Genomic DNA, 19,355 nt, shown 5'->3' with positions numbered 1-19,355 from the left:
GGCAGAAAAACGGAAGCCTCTGGGGCTCCTCAATGGGGAATGTCACATTCTCCAGTGCAGAATTCCCCCAGGCAATTTTGCAAAAATGGTGAGCCTGGAGGTTTACGGAAGGGAGAAATTGTGGGGAGTGGGAAAAACCTACAAGCTGAACACCCCCCCCCCCAAGGATAAATTACCCTTGTTGAGGGGCATCCTTTGCTACGTAGTTACGTAGGTCTCTTTCAGCTGTTTTCGGTAGTCATGGAAAACAAAGAGAGAGGAAGAGGATGGCTGATTTTCCCACGCAGCAAAAAACTACCTACCCACTTAGAATGAGGTTCAGGTTTTGAAATGGTTTCAGGTTTTATCAGACAAGTTATTTTCTCACTGCGGGGTGCAAACACTTCTTCCCTCTGTCCACTGCCCTTCCCCCCTTCCTTCCCTCCTTCCTTTCCTTCCTCCCTTTCTTTTCCTTCCTTCCTTCTTTCCTTCCTTTCTTCCTACCTCCACTGCCCTCCCTCCCCTTCCTTCCTTCCTTTTCTTTCCCTCCTTCCTACCTCCGCTGTGCTCCCTCTCCCTTCCTTCCTTCATCCCACTTTTCCTTTCTTTCCTTTACTTTTTGCCTTCCTCCTTTCTTCCTCTCCTGCCCTTCCTACCCTTGCTTCATCCCTCCTTTCTTTTGGTTCTTCCTTTTTGTCTTCCTCTTTTCGTCTTCCCATTCCCCTCTTTCTCTCTCTCTCTCCTCCCTCCTTTCCTTTCTTCTTCTTTCCTATCCTTCCTCCCTTCCTCCCTCTTTTCTTTCTTCCTTTCTCTCCTCTCCCTCCCTTCTCTTTCCTCCTCCCTCCCTCCCTTCCCTCCCTCTTTCTTTCTCTCTTCCTCATTTCATTTCCTTTCTCTTTGTATATTTTTCCTGGCTCTCCTTGCTTCCTTCCTCCTTTCCTTTTCCCTCCTTCCTCTTTTCCCTTCGTTCTTCCCTTTCTCCCTTCTCCCGCAAGCAAAGCAACCCCACCTGGGCTGAAGCAGGCATCCGTGGCCGTCCCCTCCAGCTCTCCGTTCTCGCCCTTCCTGGTCACAACCCACAGGGCACATTCTTCCTCCCAGCTCACGTGCTGCCTGGGCTCATGTGTTGCAGGAACTCACAGCTCAGCCAATCTCTCTTTCAAAGGTTGAACCAGCCAGCTCCTAAAGAATAGGGGGGGGGGAAATGGGTGTGGGTAGAAATCCCACAATGCACTGCAATCGCATTCCTCCTGGCCCTCCTCGAAATTCTTTGGGCACCAGCCAAAACCTCTGACACTTGGCAAGAAGGGCACAATTGTTCAAAGTTTGCCATTTTCAGATCTGTGGACTTCAACTCCCAGAATTCCCCAGCCGGCTGCGCAGATGAGGAGAGGGTTGAACCGGTCTCTGCCCAAATAAACTCATAAATCCAGAGGTTGTGAATGCCCCAACACTGGAAGTCTTTAAGAAGATGTTGGATAGCCATCTGTCTGAAACGGTATAGGGTTTCCTGCCTAGGCAGGGGGTTGGACTAGAAGACCTCCAAGGTCCCTTCCAATTCTACGCGTGTATTATTAAATAAATAAAAATAAGTCAGTTGTGAAACTGCAAGGTGCCAGGGCTATGTGCTTTAAGAGGGGTGGACTTCATTCAGCATGGAGAGCTGCCTGAGGAATTTTGGGAGTTGAAGCCCACCCCTCTTAAAGCATGCCAGCTGGGGGATTCTGGGAGTTGGAGTCCTCCCCTCTTAAAACATCCTGGCTGGGGGATTCTGGGAGAGGAAGTGCACTTCTAAAAACTTCTAAACACTGCTGTGTAGATCCCAGTGTTTGAATCGGTCTCTGCCCAGATCTGCTAAATATAGACAAGAAAGAGGAAACAGGAAAAGATGGAAATTAAATCACTGCGATTCCATCAAAGGATGAACAGAAAAACAAGCCAAGGTTGCAAACTGTCCACTCAGTGCTGAATTAACCCTGCGATATTGCGACCGTCATAAATATGAGTCAGTTGCCAAGGGTCTGAATTCTGACTGCATGGGGAGGCTACAATGGTTGTAAGTGTGAAAAATGGCCATAAGTCCCTTTATTCAGTGATGTTTTAACTTTGAACTGTCACTTGACTCACTGATCTAAGCCAAGGACTAGCGTGAACTTCTAACTTTTCTTCAGGGCAGTAAAATAAAAGATATAAAATACAGGCTCAACTCACATTTTTTTCCTAAATTGAACTGGGGACCTGAAGTGGTACTTCAGCAGGATACATGTAGTCCTTGATGTACAGCCATTCATTTAGTGACCATTCAAAGTTAGAATACTGTTGAAGAAGATGACCTACAACCAGTCCTCACACTTATGACCCTTCCAGCATCCACATGCTCAAGTAATCTCTCTTTCCTCCTTCTTCTTTCTCTCCTTCCTCTCTTCATCCCTTCTTCTTTTTTACTCCCTCCGTCTCTTCTTCTTTCCTCTTTCCTCTCCTTCCTCTTCAGTCTTCTCTTCTTTCTTCATCTCTTTCCTCCTTACTTCCTTTCTCTCCTCCCTCACTTCTTCCACTCTTCTTTTATTACTCCCTCCCTATTATCCTGCTCTCTTCCTTCTCCACCTCTTATTCTCTTTCCTCCTCCCTCCCTCCTTCTCTTCCTTTCTCTCCTCCCTCTCTTCTTCCCTTCTTCATTACACTCTCCCTCTTTCTCCTTCCTTCTTCCCTCCCTCCCTCATTTCCTTCCTTTCTCTCCTCCCTCTCTTCTTCCCTTCTTTATTCCTCCCTCCCTTTCACTCCTCCCTCTTCTTCCCTTCTTTGTTACCTTCCTCTCTTTCTCCCTTTCTCCATCCCTCCCTCATTTCATTCCTTCCTCTTTCTCTTCTCCCTCTCTTCTTCATTATTCCCCCTCCTCCCTCCTCCCTTCCTCTCTCTCTCTCCTCCCTCTCTTCTTCCCTTCTTCATTACTCTCTCCCTCTCTTTCACCCTCCCTCCCTCCCTCTCTCATTTCCTTCCTGCTTTCCTTTGAGAAGCAACCCAGCCAGCCGAATGGCCCCAATCCCCCTTTTCCAGCCTTCTCCCAGCTGTTCTCCCCAGGTGACTCCCCTGCACCCCAAAAACTGAAAACCTGCAGCTATTGTGCAGGGGCTGCCACACACGTCCAGATGCTGCCCTCCCCCCCCTTTGAAAAACAGCAAAACAGGCCTGGACTAACCGAATCACCTCCTCCCTGGGGAAAATACCCTGCCCTGACCAGAGAACCGTAAAAAAAAAACAAGATATTCGCAGCCTCCTGTCTTTTCACTTCAGCTGAGCCAGGCTGCCTGTAAGATAACCCGGGCTAATGAATTAATTAATGGCTCTTCCTGGACAGTGACAGGGACAAAAGGGGAGGGGGGGAAGCCATCTCTCCTCCAGCCGAAACAGGCTCTCCGCCGTGCTGAGCACCGAAGGGAGAGAGATGGCCTGGGATCCAAATACCCGAAGCCCCCTCTGTCCCTTGGGGGGGTCTCCCTCCATCCTGCTCTGCTACTCCAGCACCGCCTGGAGCCAGCTCATTCAGGTGAGGAAGGGAGTGGGAGGAAGCTTTTTTTGGGGTGGGTGGGGCAAAAGGGATTGGGTGTGGGGGTGCCTGGGAGGGAGATGGATGGGTGGGTGGAGAGACCCCATCTAGGATCGGCAAATAATGAGTAATGGATGCAGGGCACCCAAAAATAGAAGACAATATTTGTAGCTCAACAATGAACTGGGGGGGGGATGTTCCTTGGTGCACCCTAAGCTTGGGGGGGGGGGGTTCCTTGCAGAGATTTCTTGACCCAGCTAAGGAATGTCATCAGTGCTGGAAGGAAGGGGGGTTTGCAGGGGAGAAGGAGGAGGAAAATAATAACAATGTGAGTTTCTTACTGCTCTGAGAGCTTGGTGGCTTTTCTGGCAGATGTTTCATGTCCCAACTAGGGAACATTATCAGTGCTGGAAGGTAGGAGAGTTTGTGGAGAGGAGGAGGAGGAGGAGGAGGAGGAGGAGGAGGAGGAGGAGGAGGAGGAGGAGGAGGAGGAGGAGGAAGAAGAAGAAGAAGAAGAAGAAGAAGAAGAAGAAGAAGAAGAAGAAGAAGAAGAAGAAGAAGAAGAAGAAAAGGAGGAAGAGGAGGAAGACTGTGGGGTCCTTGGTGCTGTCTGAGCTTGGTGGTTTTCTTGCAGACGTTTCATGACCCAACTAGGCGACATCTTCAATGCTGCAAGGGAGTGGGATTTGCTCCCTGTTTACACACAGTAGCTTGCCCTGCCAGAGTGGGCCAGCAGGATGTGGTTTTCATTACAAGAAGTAATACTTTGATGTGCATTGTGTTAGATATTAGCATATATCGTGGCAAGTCTCCCCTCTGGTCCGCTGCTACAGCGGGAAACAGGTATCGTTCTGATTGGTCGAGGGGCGTACCCGATCCCTATAAAAGGGGAACCCTCCGACCACAGAGCAAGCTGGATCACTACTACTATTAATAAAGAGCTGATAAGTCACTTCGTGTCCGCAGTCTGTCCTCTCGCTGCCCAGATCTAACACATTGCTCTCTGCTTGACTTTTGTCTGGTGTTAATCTGTGTTTAGCTGCTGGATAAAGTGTGTGTTGTGATCTGATTGTTTCCTTCTCACTTTTTTTATGGTGTTTTCTGAACTGTGTGTAAATGTGGTTGATCTCTATGGGTCTGTTGATGGCTGATCAGTGTTGAAACCACCAGGCTCAGAGAGCAACAAGGACAACCCAGCCACCCACCCTTCATCCTCCTCCTCCTCCTCCTCCTCCTCCTCCTCCTCCTCCTCCTCCTCCTCCTCCTCCTCCCCACAAATCCAATCCCTTCTAGCACTGATGATGTTCCCTAGTTGGGTCATGAAAGGTCTGCAAGAAAATACCCAAGCTCAGAGAGCACCAAGGACCATGTACTTGAACCCTGATCTACAAATATTCTATCCAAACCATCTATATATAAACAGAGCAAACCCAATCCCTTCTAGCACTGATGATGTTACCTAGTTGGGTCATGAAAGGTCTGCAAGAAAACCATCAGGTTCAGAGAGCACCAAGGATCCCACAGTCCTCTTCCTCCTCTTTTCCACAAATCCCACCTCCTTCTAGCACTGATGATGTTACCTAGCTGGATCATGAAACATCTCCAAGAAAACCACCCAGATCAGAGAGCTCCCAGGCGCCCCTAAATCCAAAAATATTGTTGTGCCAAATTCTTTTGAGGTCCTAAACTAACATCAAAGAAACTCAGGGCAGGATTGTTAAATCTAGGTTGCAGATATCTGGATGACCATTAGATGCCAACAGAGAACTGGGGGTGGGGTGGGGGCTGGGGGAGTGGAGATCTTTTTCCCACCACCTAATGTCCATTTTGACAATCCAGATCTGATGGTCCAAGAGGCGAATGGCAGCACTGTTGTTTTTAATGCTTTCATCGGTTGAGTCTTAGCGATTTAATCTGATTATCTTTTATTTTTTGATTGGGTGACACACAGAGTTGATTGAAAGATGAGGCAGGTTATGTTAATATTTTAAATAAATAAAATAAACAATGAGAAGACAAACCAGCCTGCAGGTTGAGACTCCCCAAATACAGGAAGCCCTCGACTTTACAGTAATTCATTTAGTGACCGTTTGAAGGTACGACCGTTTTTTCACACTTATGATCGTTGCAGCTTCCCCAGGGTCATATAAACCAAATTCAGAGGCTTGGCAACTGACTCATACTTATGATGGTTACAGTGTCCCAAGGTCATGTGATTCCCTTTTGCGACCTTCTGGGAAGCCAGATTCGCTTAACGACCATATGACTCACTTAACAACTGCAGGGATTCGCCTTGGCAACTGTGGCAAGAAAGATCGCCAAATGGGACAAAATTCACTTAACAACTGTCTCACTTAGCAATGGAAGTTTTGGACTCAATTGTGGTCATAAGTCGAGGACTACCTGTATTTAGTTTTGCACAGCAAAAATCTGATTTTTTCCATCAGTCTGAAATCCAGACCAGCTCTGACAAGGGTCTGTCATAAAGGAAATTTACAGAGATCCTGGTGGGGGGTTTTATTTGAGCTAAGTTTAGGCCAGGAATTTTGCAAACAAAAGGGGAAATTCCTAAGAACCAACATAAATGGTATTTAGTTGAGTATCAGAAAAGTCGCACGAAACCTCCAAGAAAAATCTTTAAAAGAGAGAGAGGAATTTTCAGGAAATTCTGGATGGTTTTGACTTTCGGCCCTGTGGCTTTGGCGCTTGAATATTTATTTAATTTAAGGTTTGCAAAGGCCCCACGAACCCAAAGGAATTGTTTTTATCCCTCTCTTGTTTCATCAGCATTTTTTTATTCCAGATCAAAAAAGCTCACCAATTACACTTATTCTCCTCTGTTTGAAAATGTTTCAGAATCTCTGATCTTATATTTTAGTAAGGCTTTCGGAGTCAACAAAAAATAAAATAGAAACAGAAAAAAGAACTAGGAAAAGACAAAATCAGAATAGGAGCAAAATGGGGAGAGCAGAAAAGAAAAACAAATGAAGATAAAATTTGAAAAAGGAAAATTTGACCTTTTTGTGTGCAGATACTGTGCAAAATATAAAGTACATTAAACCTCTTGCTCTAAAATTGCCCTTAAATTTACGGTGGCGCAGTGGTTAGAGTTCAGCTAACTGCAGGCTACTTCTGCTGGCTGCTGGCTGACTGCAATTTAGTAGTTCGAATCTCACCAGGCTCCAGGTTGACTCAGCCCTCTGTCCTCCAAAGGCGGATAAAATGAGGACCCAGATTGTTGGGGGGAAAGAGGCTGACTTAGAGAAGGCTGTAAACGCACTGCGGTATATAAGTCTAAGTGCGATTTGCTATGGCTAAAATAAATTAGCAAAGTGCATTAAATCTCTTGCCCTAACATTAGAGGAATATTCTGCATTACAGAATATAATTACAGAATTATATTCATAATATAGACTCATAGAATCATAAATGGTTCTAATGATCAAATTCCACAATTAAAGTTTTGTTCCTTCCAAGCAAGAAGTAGAAATTCTAGTCCTCAAGCCACAATTCACATCCTAAAACCGAGATTAATTCCACTGAAAATAGGCTTACTTCAGAGAAATTATATATAATGGGCTGCACAGCAAGGAAGTTAAGGCTTCCCTGGGAGTAAGGGGGCTCTGAATTTTACTGCTAAGCAAACAAATCTAAGTTCTAACTAGATTGATTGGGGTAGACAGTTAAGTTGTAATTCAGGGAGTCCTCGACTTACGACCACAACTCTTGATCTAAACCAGAATTAGGGACGAGAATTTCCGTTGCTAAACAAGACGAGTCACACCCAATTTTTTAGGACACGGTTGTTAAGTAAATTACAGAAGTTTACCAAATCATGCAGTTGTTAAGCAAATCCAGCTTTGACTTTGCTTGTTGGAAGCCCGGCTTGAGTTTATCAGTCCTCATACTTACGACGGCCACTGCATAACCATGCTCACGTCATCAAAGGTAACCGGAATATATTTACAACCATTGCGGCATCCTGGGATCGTCTGATCATTGCTCGCGGCATTCTCAGCTGGCTCCCGACAAGCAGAATCAATGTGGGAAGCTGGATTCACTTAACGACCACGTGATTCACTTAACAACTGCGGGGATTCGCTGATCGACCATTGGCCAAAAAACTTTTTAAAAAAACAATCAGGTGTAACTCATTGAACAACCAACACCGCACCTCAACAAGAGGCAAACTATGTTCCGAAATTGGAGACAGACGGGCAAGGAACGCGAAGCCCTGAAAATAAATCATCAATTGAGCCTTCCAGGAAGACAGAAAGCTTTGTGTGTGTGTGTGTGTGCAGGAGTGTGTCGAAGAGTTGTGTCCTGTGTCCCCTTGTGTGAATTTTGCACACAATTCAGTGTGACTGTTCTAACCCCCACTCCCACCCTACAACGCCCTTTTGTGGCGAAAGGGATTGGGAGAAAGGAAAAGATGCAAAGATAAAAACAAGATAAATTAAGCAAAGGCAGTCCTCGACTGGCAGCAGTTCACTTAGTGACGGTTCAAAGTTAAAACAGCACTGAAAAATGATTGTTTTTCACATTTGTGACTGAGGCAGCCTCCCAGTGTCACAAGATCAAAATTCAGGTGCTTGGCAACTGATTCATATTTATGACGGTTGCAGCTTCCCAGGCACACGTGATCCCCTTCTGTGACAAGCAAAGTCAATGGGGAAGCCAGATTCACTTAACAGCCGTGTGAAGATCATAAGATAAAGGTAAAGGTTCCCCTCGCACATATGTGCTACTCGTTCCTGACTCTAGGGGGCAGTGCTCATCTCTGTTTCAAAGCCGAAGAGACAGCGCTGTCCGAAGACGTCTCCGTGGTCATGTGACTGGCAGGACTAAACACCGAAGGTGCACAGAACGTTGTTCCCTTCCCACCAAAGGTGGTTCCTATTTTTCTACTTGCATTTTTACGTGCTTTCGAACTGCTAGGTTGGCAGAAGCTGGGACAAGTCACAGGAGCTCATTTTGTTACGTGGTGCTAGGGATTCGAACCACCGAACTGCCAACCTTTCTGATCGACAAGCTCGGCGTTTTAGCCCGAGTCACCGTGTCCCTTAAGAAGATCATAAAAGGGGTCAAAACTAATTTAACAAATTCCTCACTTACTAACAGAAATTTTGGACTCAATTGTGTAAATTGAAGACTACCTGTATAACAATATCATGGTCAACTACAACACCCAGCAGCCAAAGATAAGGAAAGCTCAACATAGAGGATGCTCGGAGTTGTAGCTAAGCAACACTTCTTAACCAGTACATGTGTGGTTCTTTATGTTCCTTAGATCTGTGTTTTTTTAAGCTTGACAATTTTAAAAGGTTTAGACTTTAATTCCCAGAATCCTCCAGCCATCATGCTTTGAGGGGGGAGGACTCCAACTCCCAGAATCCCCCAGCCAGCTTCCTTTAAGAGGGGAGGACTCCACTCCCAGCATCCCCCAGCCAGCTTCCTTTAAGAGGGTGGACTCCAACTCCCAGAATCCCTCAGCCATCATGCTTTAAGAGGGGAGGACTTCCACTCCCAGAATCCCCCATCCAACTATGCTTTAAGAGGGGAGGACTTCCACTCCCAGAATCCCCCATTCAGCTATGCTTTAAGAGGGGAGGACTTCCACTCCCAGAATCCCCCATTCAGCTATGCTTTAAGAGGGGAGGACTTCCACTCCCAGAATCCCCCATCCAGCTATGCTTTAAGAGGGGAGGACTTCCACTCCCAGAATCCCCCATCCAGCAATGCTTTAAGAGGGGAGGACTTCCACTCCCAGAATCCCCCATCCAGGATGCTTTAAGAGGGGAGGACTTCCACTCCCAGAATCCCCCAGCCAGGATGCTGGGAGTAAGTCTGGATGCTTACAATTAGTTTTCCAGTAGTTGCATCACAAGACTTGCAATTAAAAAAAGTCAAAGCCGCTAATGATTGCCAACTTCCTCTTTCCCACAAGGCTCTTAGCTGCTTCATCCAAGATGGCGGCCCATTCCCAGAATCCCCTCTGCCTTCAACCTCCTTTCTTTCACCTCTTTCGTATTTCTGCAGGCAACCACCGAACCGCCGAAAAAAAAACCGGATCCCGTCACATCAGAAACGGTGGTGATTTGGGGTTTGCGACTCTGGCAAGTGGTTGGGATTTTTGCCATTTTTGTGCTGAGTGTTAGTAAGTGCTCTTCCTTCTTTTTTTAAAATTTCCTTCGAGTACCTGTTTTATTGGCAGGGAGGTCAAAAAAGTCAAAATGGCAACTGGGAATTGTCATTGTACACTTGCATCTGACATCCGGACATTTTTTTCACCTCTTTCCTATGGACAGGCCTTTTGGAAAATATAAAAGAAACAAGTTTTGGTCTCCCCCAGTAGAGATAGTCCTCGATTTACAACAGTTCCTTTAATGATGGTTCAAAGTTACAACGGCAATATAAAAATAAGTTTTCCACACTTACAACCGTTGCAGTATCCCCATGGTCATGTGATCAAAATTCAGAGGCTTGGCAACTGACTCATATTTATGACGGTCGCAGTGTCCTGGGGTCACACAATCCCCTTTTGCATCCTTTAGTCAGTGGGGAAGGCAGATTCACTTAACAACCATGTTACCAACTGATCAACTGCAGGGATTCACTTAACAACGGCAGCAAATGGGGCAAAACTCACTTAACAAAGATGTCACTTAGCAACAGAAATTTGGGGCTCCATTGTGGTCGTAAGTCGAGGATTACCTCTATGCATTCTAATTTCTAATCACACAAGTACAGGGATGCTGCAACAGTTACAAATGTGAAAAACGGTCATAAGTCGGTGCTTTGTAACTTTGAACGGTTGCTAAACAAACAGCTATAGGTCAAGGACTGTGGAAAGCCAACCGCACCCCCATCAGAAGCAGCCTCTGTAGCTCTTCAGGTTGAATTGCTGCCTGCAGCGGAGAGTCTGGATGGGTTTTTAAGAGTCATGAATAATGGCAGCACGGTTGACAGGATTCGAACTCGCTCCTATCCCCGGGAGTTAAGCAAACGGCAACTGTTCCACCACACGCCCCATTGATTCCACCTGGCACGGGCCGTTTTCCAGGTCTGCAGCCTGCCTGCTGGCATCGGAAGAGAAATCCTGGAAGAAAATGTTCCCAGACAGGGGAGGAAATATTTGCACCATTAAATAGGCATCATTGCGGGAAAGGCGGCGAGATTTTTCCCGCGGCTGACAGTGAAAACAGACTCACCAAAAAAGCTGCCAGGAAGAGAAAACAAGCTTTTTAAGGGGCCTATTTTTTATTTTTATTTTTGAGGCAGATTTAATTTCACAAGCATTGCGCAGGGAATGCGCGCCGAGTAGTTACTCAAAACGTTTTGACCTTGCCAATTGGCACGTGGACTGGCTTCCTGTTTTATCTGACTTTCCCAGCGAATCTTTCTCAGCAAGGCATGAAAAGGGCTCGAGAAGGCTTTCTTTGGCAAACAGGAACCAGACTCCTATTGCGGAGGTTCCTAGACAGGGGGAAGTCCTCAACTTACGACCTTTCATTTAGCAACCATGCAAAGTTATAGTGATACTGAAAAAAGGGATTGTTTAATTTAATTTATCTTAATTTAGCTTATTTAATATGCTGTCCATTTACGGTGTTGTAAATCACAGTATAGGTAGTCCTCAACATAACTTTTTTTTCTTTTCTTTCTTTCTGTCTTTCTTTCTTCTCCTTCTTTCCTTTTCCCTTTTTCTCTCTTCCTCTTTTCTGCATATTTCTTTCTCTTCCTTAGTTCCTTTTATTTATTTCTATTTATTTTTCTTTTTTCTTTCTCTCTCTTTCTTTCTTTCTCCTTCCCTCCTGTCCTTTTCTTTTTCCTGTTCCTTATTTCTTTCTTTTTCTTCCTTCCTTCCTTCATTTATCTTTCTCTTCCCTTCTTCCTTTCTTTTTTCTCTCTTTTCCCTTCCCCTTCTGCTTCTCTTTTCCTCCCTTCTCGTTTTCCTCTCTTCTTCTCTCTTCTTCTTCTTCTTCCACTTCATTCCCACCCCCCTTTTCTCCATTCTGCACCTTCATCTTCTCCCTCGCTTTTCACCATTCAATTCCAATTATTAAAAATTTAATCCAGTGGCCTTTCCTTAGGGGGAACCCCAAATGTGTGTGTATGGAGGGTGTCCATCCTCCCATGGGGGTGGGAGAGAACTCCTTAGCTGGCTAAGCCACTCCCTCCTTTCTCTCCAGCCAATTCTTCCTTCTTTCTTCCCTGTTTTTAGTCATTACCCTCTGTTGCATCTTCAAATGTCGCATCCCGAGGACCAAGAAGGAGATCGAGGCCCGCTATGCCAAGAGGCAGGCTGCTAAGATGTACGCAGACAAGCTGGACACTGTGCCCCCACTTAATGAACTGACTGAGATCCCAGGCGGTGAGGACCCCATTTTTTTCTCTGGGGTTGGAGAGGAGGGTGAAAATTGGAGCATCAGGTAGCGGGAGGCCTCGACTTACGATGACAAAAGGGAGCGGAATTTCTATTGCTAAGCAAGTGAGGTTGTTAAGTGAATCGCTCGGTCATTAAGTGGATCCAGCTGGGCCCATTGACTTGTCTTGTCAGAAGTGTGGTGATTCGTTTAACAACCGTGGCGTAAAGATTGTCAGATCAGGCGGGACTCACTTATCAATGGTCTTGCTTAGCAGTGGGACATTCTGGTATACATTGTGGTTGTAAGTCGAGGACACAAAAGAACTGCAGCCAGCTGCGTCTCCACCCCCCCATTAGAAGGCTGAGCGACACACCTGTCTCTTGCATTGGCCAGACTCACAGGTGACCTGCAGGTGTGGCAGCTCTGTCCACCCTGATCACAAGTTCATTGGCTTAAGAAAGTGACCAGCTCTGAACTCTTGATGGTTTTCCTTACTTTCTTCCTTCCTTCCCTCCCTCCTTCCTTTTATTTCTCTCACTCTCTCCTCTCCCTGCTTCCTTCCCTCCCCCTTTTTCCTTCCTTCCTTCCCTTTCTCCTTTCACTCTCTCGCCTCCTTCCTTCCTTCATTTCCTGTCTTCCTTTTATTTTTCTCTCACTCTCTCCCCTCTCCCTGCTTCTTTCCTCCTTCCCTCTCTTTTCTCATCCTTCCTTGCTTCTTCGCCATTCCTTCTTCCCTCTTTCTTTCAACCCTCTTTCTTTCCTCTCCTCTTTTTTCTCTCCCCCTCTCTCCTTCCTTCCCTCTTCCTTCCTTCTGTTTCTCACTCCCCTCTCCCTGTCTCCTTGCCTCCCCCTTTTTTCCTTCCTTCCTTCCTTCCTCCCTTCCTCCCTCTCTCCTCCTTCCTTCCTTTCCACCTCCCTCCCTCTATTTTCCCATCCTACCTTCCTTCTTCGCCATTCCTCCTTCCCTCTTTCTCTGCTTTCCTCTCCTTGTTCTGTCCTCTTTTTTCTCCCCTCCTCTCTCCTTCCTCCCTCCCTCCCTTTCAGTCCTACCTTCCCCTTTCCTGTCCTTCATTCTCCTGCTACTCTGCCTCTTCCAGGCTCCACCGAAAGCCTCACGACTCTTTCAGGCCAGCTCGAAGCCCGACCGCTCGCCTCCCTGCCGGCCGTCCAGGAAGAAGAGGAAGTTACGGGGGAAGCCCACTAGAGGGCGTTCCCCTCTCCAGCGCTGTCCTTCGTCCGCGATCCTGTCTCTCTCTCTCTCTCTCTCTCTCTCTCTCTCTCTCTCTTTCTCTCTGCTGCGTTCTGCCTTTTTCCTCCTCTGGCCGCATCGCTTCTCTTCTACCTTCGCCCCGAGAGCCCCACCTGCCGCCTCCTCCCGCAACCCGAGCATCAGCTCCCAACAGGCACTCACGCAGAGGCACAGCGCTTTCCTCAACGTCAATCAAACCCTCAAGTTACGACCGAGCCCCAAATTTCCATCGCTAAGTGAGACGTTTGTTAAACGAGCTTTGCCCCGTTTTACGATCTTTCTCACCACCGCTGTTAAGCAAATCACGGCAGTTGTTCAGTGAGGAAGATGGCCGTTAAGCAAACCTGACTTCCCCCTTCGTCAGAAGGTCGCAAAAGGAGAATCACGTCACTCAGTAACGATGCAACTGTCGTAAATTCAGGTCAAGTGTCCAAATTTTAATCAGGTGATCGCAGGGAGGCTGCAATATTCATAACTGTGAAAAAGTTGCCTTTTTTTTCCAAAGTTTGCTGTTGCAACTTTGGCCACTAAACCAATGGTCGTAAATTGAGGACCACCTTAATCCTGAGTTTCTCAACCTCAGCAATTGGTCGTAAGTCGAGGACTGCTTCCATTGCAGATTTCAAACAGGCCCTCTTTGCCTTCTAGTTTGGTCTCACAGAGGAATCAGAAATCTTCAGCAAGTGCTAAAAAAAAAATCAAGATTTTCTTATTTTTTTTAAAAAAACGTGGTCTATTGCACCATTGGGGCTGCCATTTTGACTTTTTTGACCACCCTTGGGTGAAATGCACACCTGCTGCCACCTTCTGGTGATGCCTGTCTGGATTCCCATAATCCTTTGCAGTGTATCATCCTGCCTGCATAAACAATTCTGCTAAATTTATATGAATCGGAATATATGCCCACCAAAAATCCCCTCGCAAGATTAAGGAGGGAGGCTGAAGATTGTTGGGAAGAAAAGAAACCCTCCCCTCCAAAAATGTTGGTTTGCTTGGGTTTTTAAAAAATTTGTGGCTTGTTTACTGCAAAATTAAAGTCCATGGGGTGGTGGTGTTAGTATTGGATAAAAAAATGAAGTTTTGGGGGAAAAACGTGGAATTTTAGGCAGATTTAATTTTTTTTAAACCGCTGGTGTTTGTAAAAGCTTCATCATCACCACCGAGACAGGAAGAGGCAGATGTGAGAAAGCTCCGCTGCAAAGCTGGTCAATGTTGGTTTGTGTTGGAAACTCAGTTAAGAGATGGAGATAAAGCAAGGTGGGTGGGTGAGTGTGTGTGTGTGTGTGTGTGTGTGTGTGTGTGTGTGTGTATACCAGCATAGCCCTGGAATGCTTTGAACAATTTCAACCAAACCTGGTACACAGATGACTTACTCTCTGGAAACAAATACTGTGGGGGTAAGACACCTCTAAAATCCCTCAGGGGTGTGTGTTCTGTTAAGATGCAGCCTGTTGTGTCTTAAAATGGCTTCTACTGTACAGTGCAGTGGAGTTACCATCAGCTAGTTGATTGACAGAACAGAGGGAAGAAAATTAGGCATTCAAAGCTTATATGCGCCAATTGATTTTTGGGAGAGATGGAAATTCGAAGGAAGAGAAAAATGAGGGTTGGGATGAGCCACTTGATCTCTAGATCCCTCTTAAAACCAGGAATCCTCTTGATCCTGAAATTAAGGAGGGCTTTTGAATGATTTGCTTAATTAGCAACTTAAATAAAGACGAAGAGATATAGGATACTAACTTGCTAAGTCTTGCAAGAATGCAACATTTAGTTTGTGCCAGTTAAATTCTGCTTTGGATAAAGAAACGAAATACAAGCAGTCCTCGACTTACAACAGTTTGCTTAGTGACTATTTTAAGTTACATTGGCACTGAAAACAAGAGACTTACGACCGGTTTTCACACTTACTATTGTCACAGTATCTCCCTGGTCACGTGATCAAAATTCAGTAGTTTGCCAACTGACTCGTACTTATGACGGTCACAGTGTCCCAGGGTCACGTGATCCCCTTTTACGACTTTCTGATGAGCAAAGTTTTTGGGAAGCCCACATTCGCTTAACAATCCTGTGACTAACTTAACAACTGCAGTGATTCGCTTAGCAACTTTGGCAAGGGAGGTCGTAAAATGGGGCAAAACTCACTTAACGACTGTCTTGCTTAGGAACGGAAATTTTGGACTCAATTGGGGCAGTAAGTTGAGCGCCAACTGTGGAAAGGTTGAATCTGCAAAGACAAGAAAAACAAATGAACATTAAAAGGATGCATGGAACAGGAGTATGTTGCATACCAAGGAGGTCAGAAAAGTCAAGATGGCGTCCACAGCCAAGCAATTCGGAGCTGCGTCTCTGATTTACGTGCTACATGGCGGCATCCTTAGGAAAAAACATTTAGTCATTGAAGCCTACCATTATGGCTCTAAATCATAAGAATAATGTTTTCCTCCCTGTTTTATGGTAGTCGTTAAGTGAAGCTTATTGTTTCCTGTGGAGCAGTTTACCTTAAACCAGGGGTGTCCAAACTTGGGAACTTTAAGACTTGTGGACTTCAACTCCCAGAATTCCCCAGCCAGCTCTGCTGGCTGGGGAATTCTGGGAGTTGAAGTCCACAAGTCTTAAAGTTCCCAAGTTTGGACACCCCTGCCTTAAACCAAAAATAGACACCAGGGTTGGGTCCTTGGCAAACGGTTTGGCTTTATGGCCGACGTAAAATCAATCACATAAAAATATTTATCACGCTTTTTATTAATTTTTATTTTTATTTACTATTAATCATTTTAATTTATTATTATTTCCTTTTTTGGATGGTTTCCAGCAAAAACTCAACCATAGGAATGCACTGATTCGCCTAACCACTCCTGTATTAGCTTAACGACCACTGCCAAAAATGTCATAAAATTGGATTTGCTGGGTCACTGGGTGCCTCAACTTATGACCGTCATGACTCACGATGGAAATTTCAGACTCTATTACGATCAAAAGTTGAGGATTGAGTTTGCTCAGTGAGTTAGCCCTGAATTTGAACCCAAGCAAGCTGGGGAAAAATATGCATTATTTATTATTAATATACTGCAAATTATTAATCTGTCACAACATTAATATTTAATAAAATAATATTTGAGGAAATGGATATCATTTATTAAACATCAGTGACTAGCAAAATTGTTACATGGCAAAAAGGGATAATAGGCAGAGAAAAGGAGGAGAGAGAGAGAGAGAGAGAAAGAAAGAAAGAACTGGTAAGAATTTACATAATTTCAACTACAGATAATCCTCGATTTACGACCATTTGTTCAGTGGCTGTCAAAGTTACAACGTCACTGAAAAAAACATGGACATTTTTCATGAACATTTTTCACACTTACGACCGTTACAGCATCCCCAGGGTCGCATGCTCAGAATTCAGAGCCTTGGCAACTGACTAGTACTTATGACGGTTTTAGTGTCCAGATGTCATGTGATCCTTTTTTGCAAACTTCTGACATGAAAGACAACAGGGAAGCCTGTTTCACTTAACAACCGGCTGTGACTAGGTTAACAACGGCAGTGATTCGTTTAACAACTATGGCAAAAAATGTCGTAAAATGGAGCAAAATTCGCTTGAAAGCTGTCTTGCTTAGCAAGGGAATGTTTAGAGGCAGCTTGGAGTTATTATAACACGAGTGGCATAGAAGCAGCATTGGCAAGAAATAAGTAAGACACAGGTAGTCCTTGACTTACGACTGAAATCGGGGTCATTAAGTCATCTTGTGATCAGATTTGAAGGATATATTTTTAGGAATGTTCTTAAATGAGCATAACAGTCATTAAGTGAATTTATTTTTCCTGCCTGGCCATTAAAAAAAAAAGGTCATAAGTCACTCAGAGGAGGACCATCTAACATGAAACAGATGCTAAACCACTGGTCGTAAAGTGAGGATTACCTAGAAAGAGGATTATGACAAACCTGGGTTTGGTACAGCTCAGATAATCCTTTATTACGGATATTTACTTATTTTTCTTATGTATTGGTTTTTTCCACTGCCTTACGGAGGGGTCCTTCAATGAGCAGGGGGGTTGGACTAGATGACCTCAAGGGACATTTCCAATTCAATGGTTAGAAATGAAAAATGCTTCGGTAAAGGACCCTGGCCATTAAAAGCTCCTTCCAAACTTTGGAGGGGCTTGAAAGAAGAGTCCGAACGGTCTTGAGGATGGCCGAAGGGGTGTTCCTGCTCCTCGCGGAGGGGTGGATGACTAGATGACCTTTGGGGGGGTCCCTCCCAATTCACCAATTCTCTGGCTCTCTCCGGTTCAGACTTCCTCTCGGAATTTATAACTCCACCTCACGTGTGGCAGGAAACAAGCTGCTTTTGGTTTCTCTAGCCAACAAATCTTGATTTGTGTCCAACGAGAAGCGACGTGGCGTTCCAGGCAAACATCTGGCCAGCTTGTAATTAAGAGACAGAAAACACAGCTCAAGGTGATGACACACGAAAAGCCAGATTTCTTATAGAACATATCCTGGAGGGAAGGAGCCAATTTTCAGAAACTTTTGCAAAAGAGTGTTTGTGTGTGTGAGTGAGTGAGTGAGTGAGTGAGAGGGGGGGGAAGGGAGGGAGGGGTTTAAACCATCCTTGGTCCCCCCAGTTTGCAGGTGAACCCCTAAAGGAGACATACTGCATATACCTTAAAATCTTCAGTGAACTTTTTGGGGAGATAAGTTTCATCTTTATGCACCCTTGTTTTCCAGCAGACAAGATTTTACATTCGTTTTTGTCAAAGGTTGGCAGCTTTAAGATGTGTGGACTTCAACTCCCAGAATTCCTCAGCCAGCAGAGTGGCTAGGGAATCCTGGGAGTTTAGTCCACAAATGCTTGCTGTGGGATTCTGGGAGTTGAAGCTCACACCTCTTAAAGCAGAGCAGCTGGGGGATTCTGGGAGTTGGAGCCCACCCATCTGAAAGCATGGAGGGCCAGCTGGGGGATTCTGGGAGTTGAAGTCCTCCCATTTTTCAAACTTACGGCCATGGCAATATCCCTGCAATCACATGATCAAAATATGGGCGCTTGGCAACTGACTCATATTTACGACGGCCGCAATGTCCCGGGGTCACGATCCCATTTTGTGACTTTCTGGACCAGGAAAGCCAATTTGGGGGGGGGGGGGGGGGGCAGCTGAACTTGTTTAACAACTGCATGATTCACTTAACAACTGCAGTGATTCGCTTAACGACCATGGCAAAAAATAGCTCATAAAATCAGGTGCAACTCACTTAACAACGCCATGCTCAGGGATGGAAAGTCTCGTCCCGATTTTGGTCGTATGCCGAGGACTGCCTATATGACATTTATGCAGTAATCAGTTAGAATAAACATTAGGAATGAATCTGATCTAAAGCCATCAATTAAATTTATCCACATGGAGGGATTTTTTGCGACTCCCTGTTGCTCTTTTTTAATGTTTCTGCTACCAGAGGCCTTTTAAAATAATCTCTATTTAATAGTCGGGATGACGTTTATATAACCATGGGTAATCCATTAGAATAAACATTATGAGTATAACTAAAATATAGTTATTGGCTAAATTTATCTTTACGGAAGGACGACTCATAAGTCCCTGGAGTGAGGTTAATTTTTTTTTGCCAAAAGTGCTTTTTGCACTTTTAATTGGCGAATAAACCTCTGATCTTCAGAGTTTTGCAACACCAAAATTAACAACTGGCTAAGAATTAAATTAATTTTTCCCTCCCACCTGGGTCAATTTATAGGCAATAGATACAGGGAGTCCTCATTGGGCTCATAACTTCTGTTGCTAAACGAGACGGTTATTAAGTGAGTTTACGACCTTTCTTGCCAAGCTGTTAAGCAAATCACTGCAGCTATTAAGTTAGTGACATGGTCGTTAAGTGAATCTGGTCTTCCCCGTTGACCTTGTACGTCAGAAGGTTGCAAAAGCAGATTATGGGACCCCCGGACTGCCATTAATACGAGTCAGTTGCCAAGTGTCTGAATTCTGATCACAAGGTGGCAAGGATTTTCACACAAGTGTGAAAAAGGGTCATAAGCCATTTTTTTCAGTGCCACTCTAACTTTGGTCACTAAACAAATGGTTGTAAGTCGAGGAATAACTATATATTTTATTATTTTGTTTTAATCAGTTTCTATCAGTGCCCACCTCAACCAAGGGACACAAACGTTTTGTGCAAAATGAGAAAAACAACAACGAGGAAACATTT

At 45.0% G+C, this 19,355-nt stretch overlaps 1 protein-coding gene across 1 annotated transcript; it reads left to right on the top strand.

Annotated features, from left to right (window-relative positions):
* Positions 1-3,421: 3,421 nt before the first annotated feature.
* On the top strand, positions 3,422-13,096 carry TMIE (transmembrane inner ear; the record flags this gene model as incomplete). Its single annotated transcript, XM_081970684.1, has 4 exons — positions 3,422-3,523; positions 9,563-9,680; positions 11,748-11,897; positions 12,990-13,096. The coding sequence occupies 4 exons, from the start codon at positions 3,422-3,424 to the stop codon at positions 13,094-13,096; spliced, it is 477 nt and encodes a 158-aa protein (XP_081826810.1).
* Between the last annotated feature and the right edge of the window lie 6,259 nt (positions 13,097-19,355).

Source organism: Natrix helvetica (assembly GCF_964273705.1).
Source record: "Natrix helvetica genome assembly, chromosome: Z".
Lineage (NCBI taxonomy): Eukaryota > Metazoa > Chordata > Lepidosauria > Squamata > Natricidae > Natrix > Natrix helvetica.
Note: the sequence above shows the minus strand (reverse complement) of the source record. Positions and strands in the feature narration are given on the sequence as shown.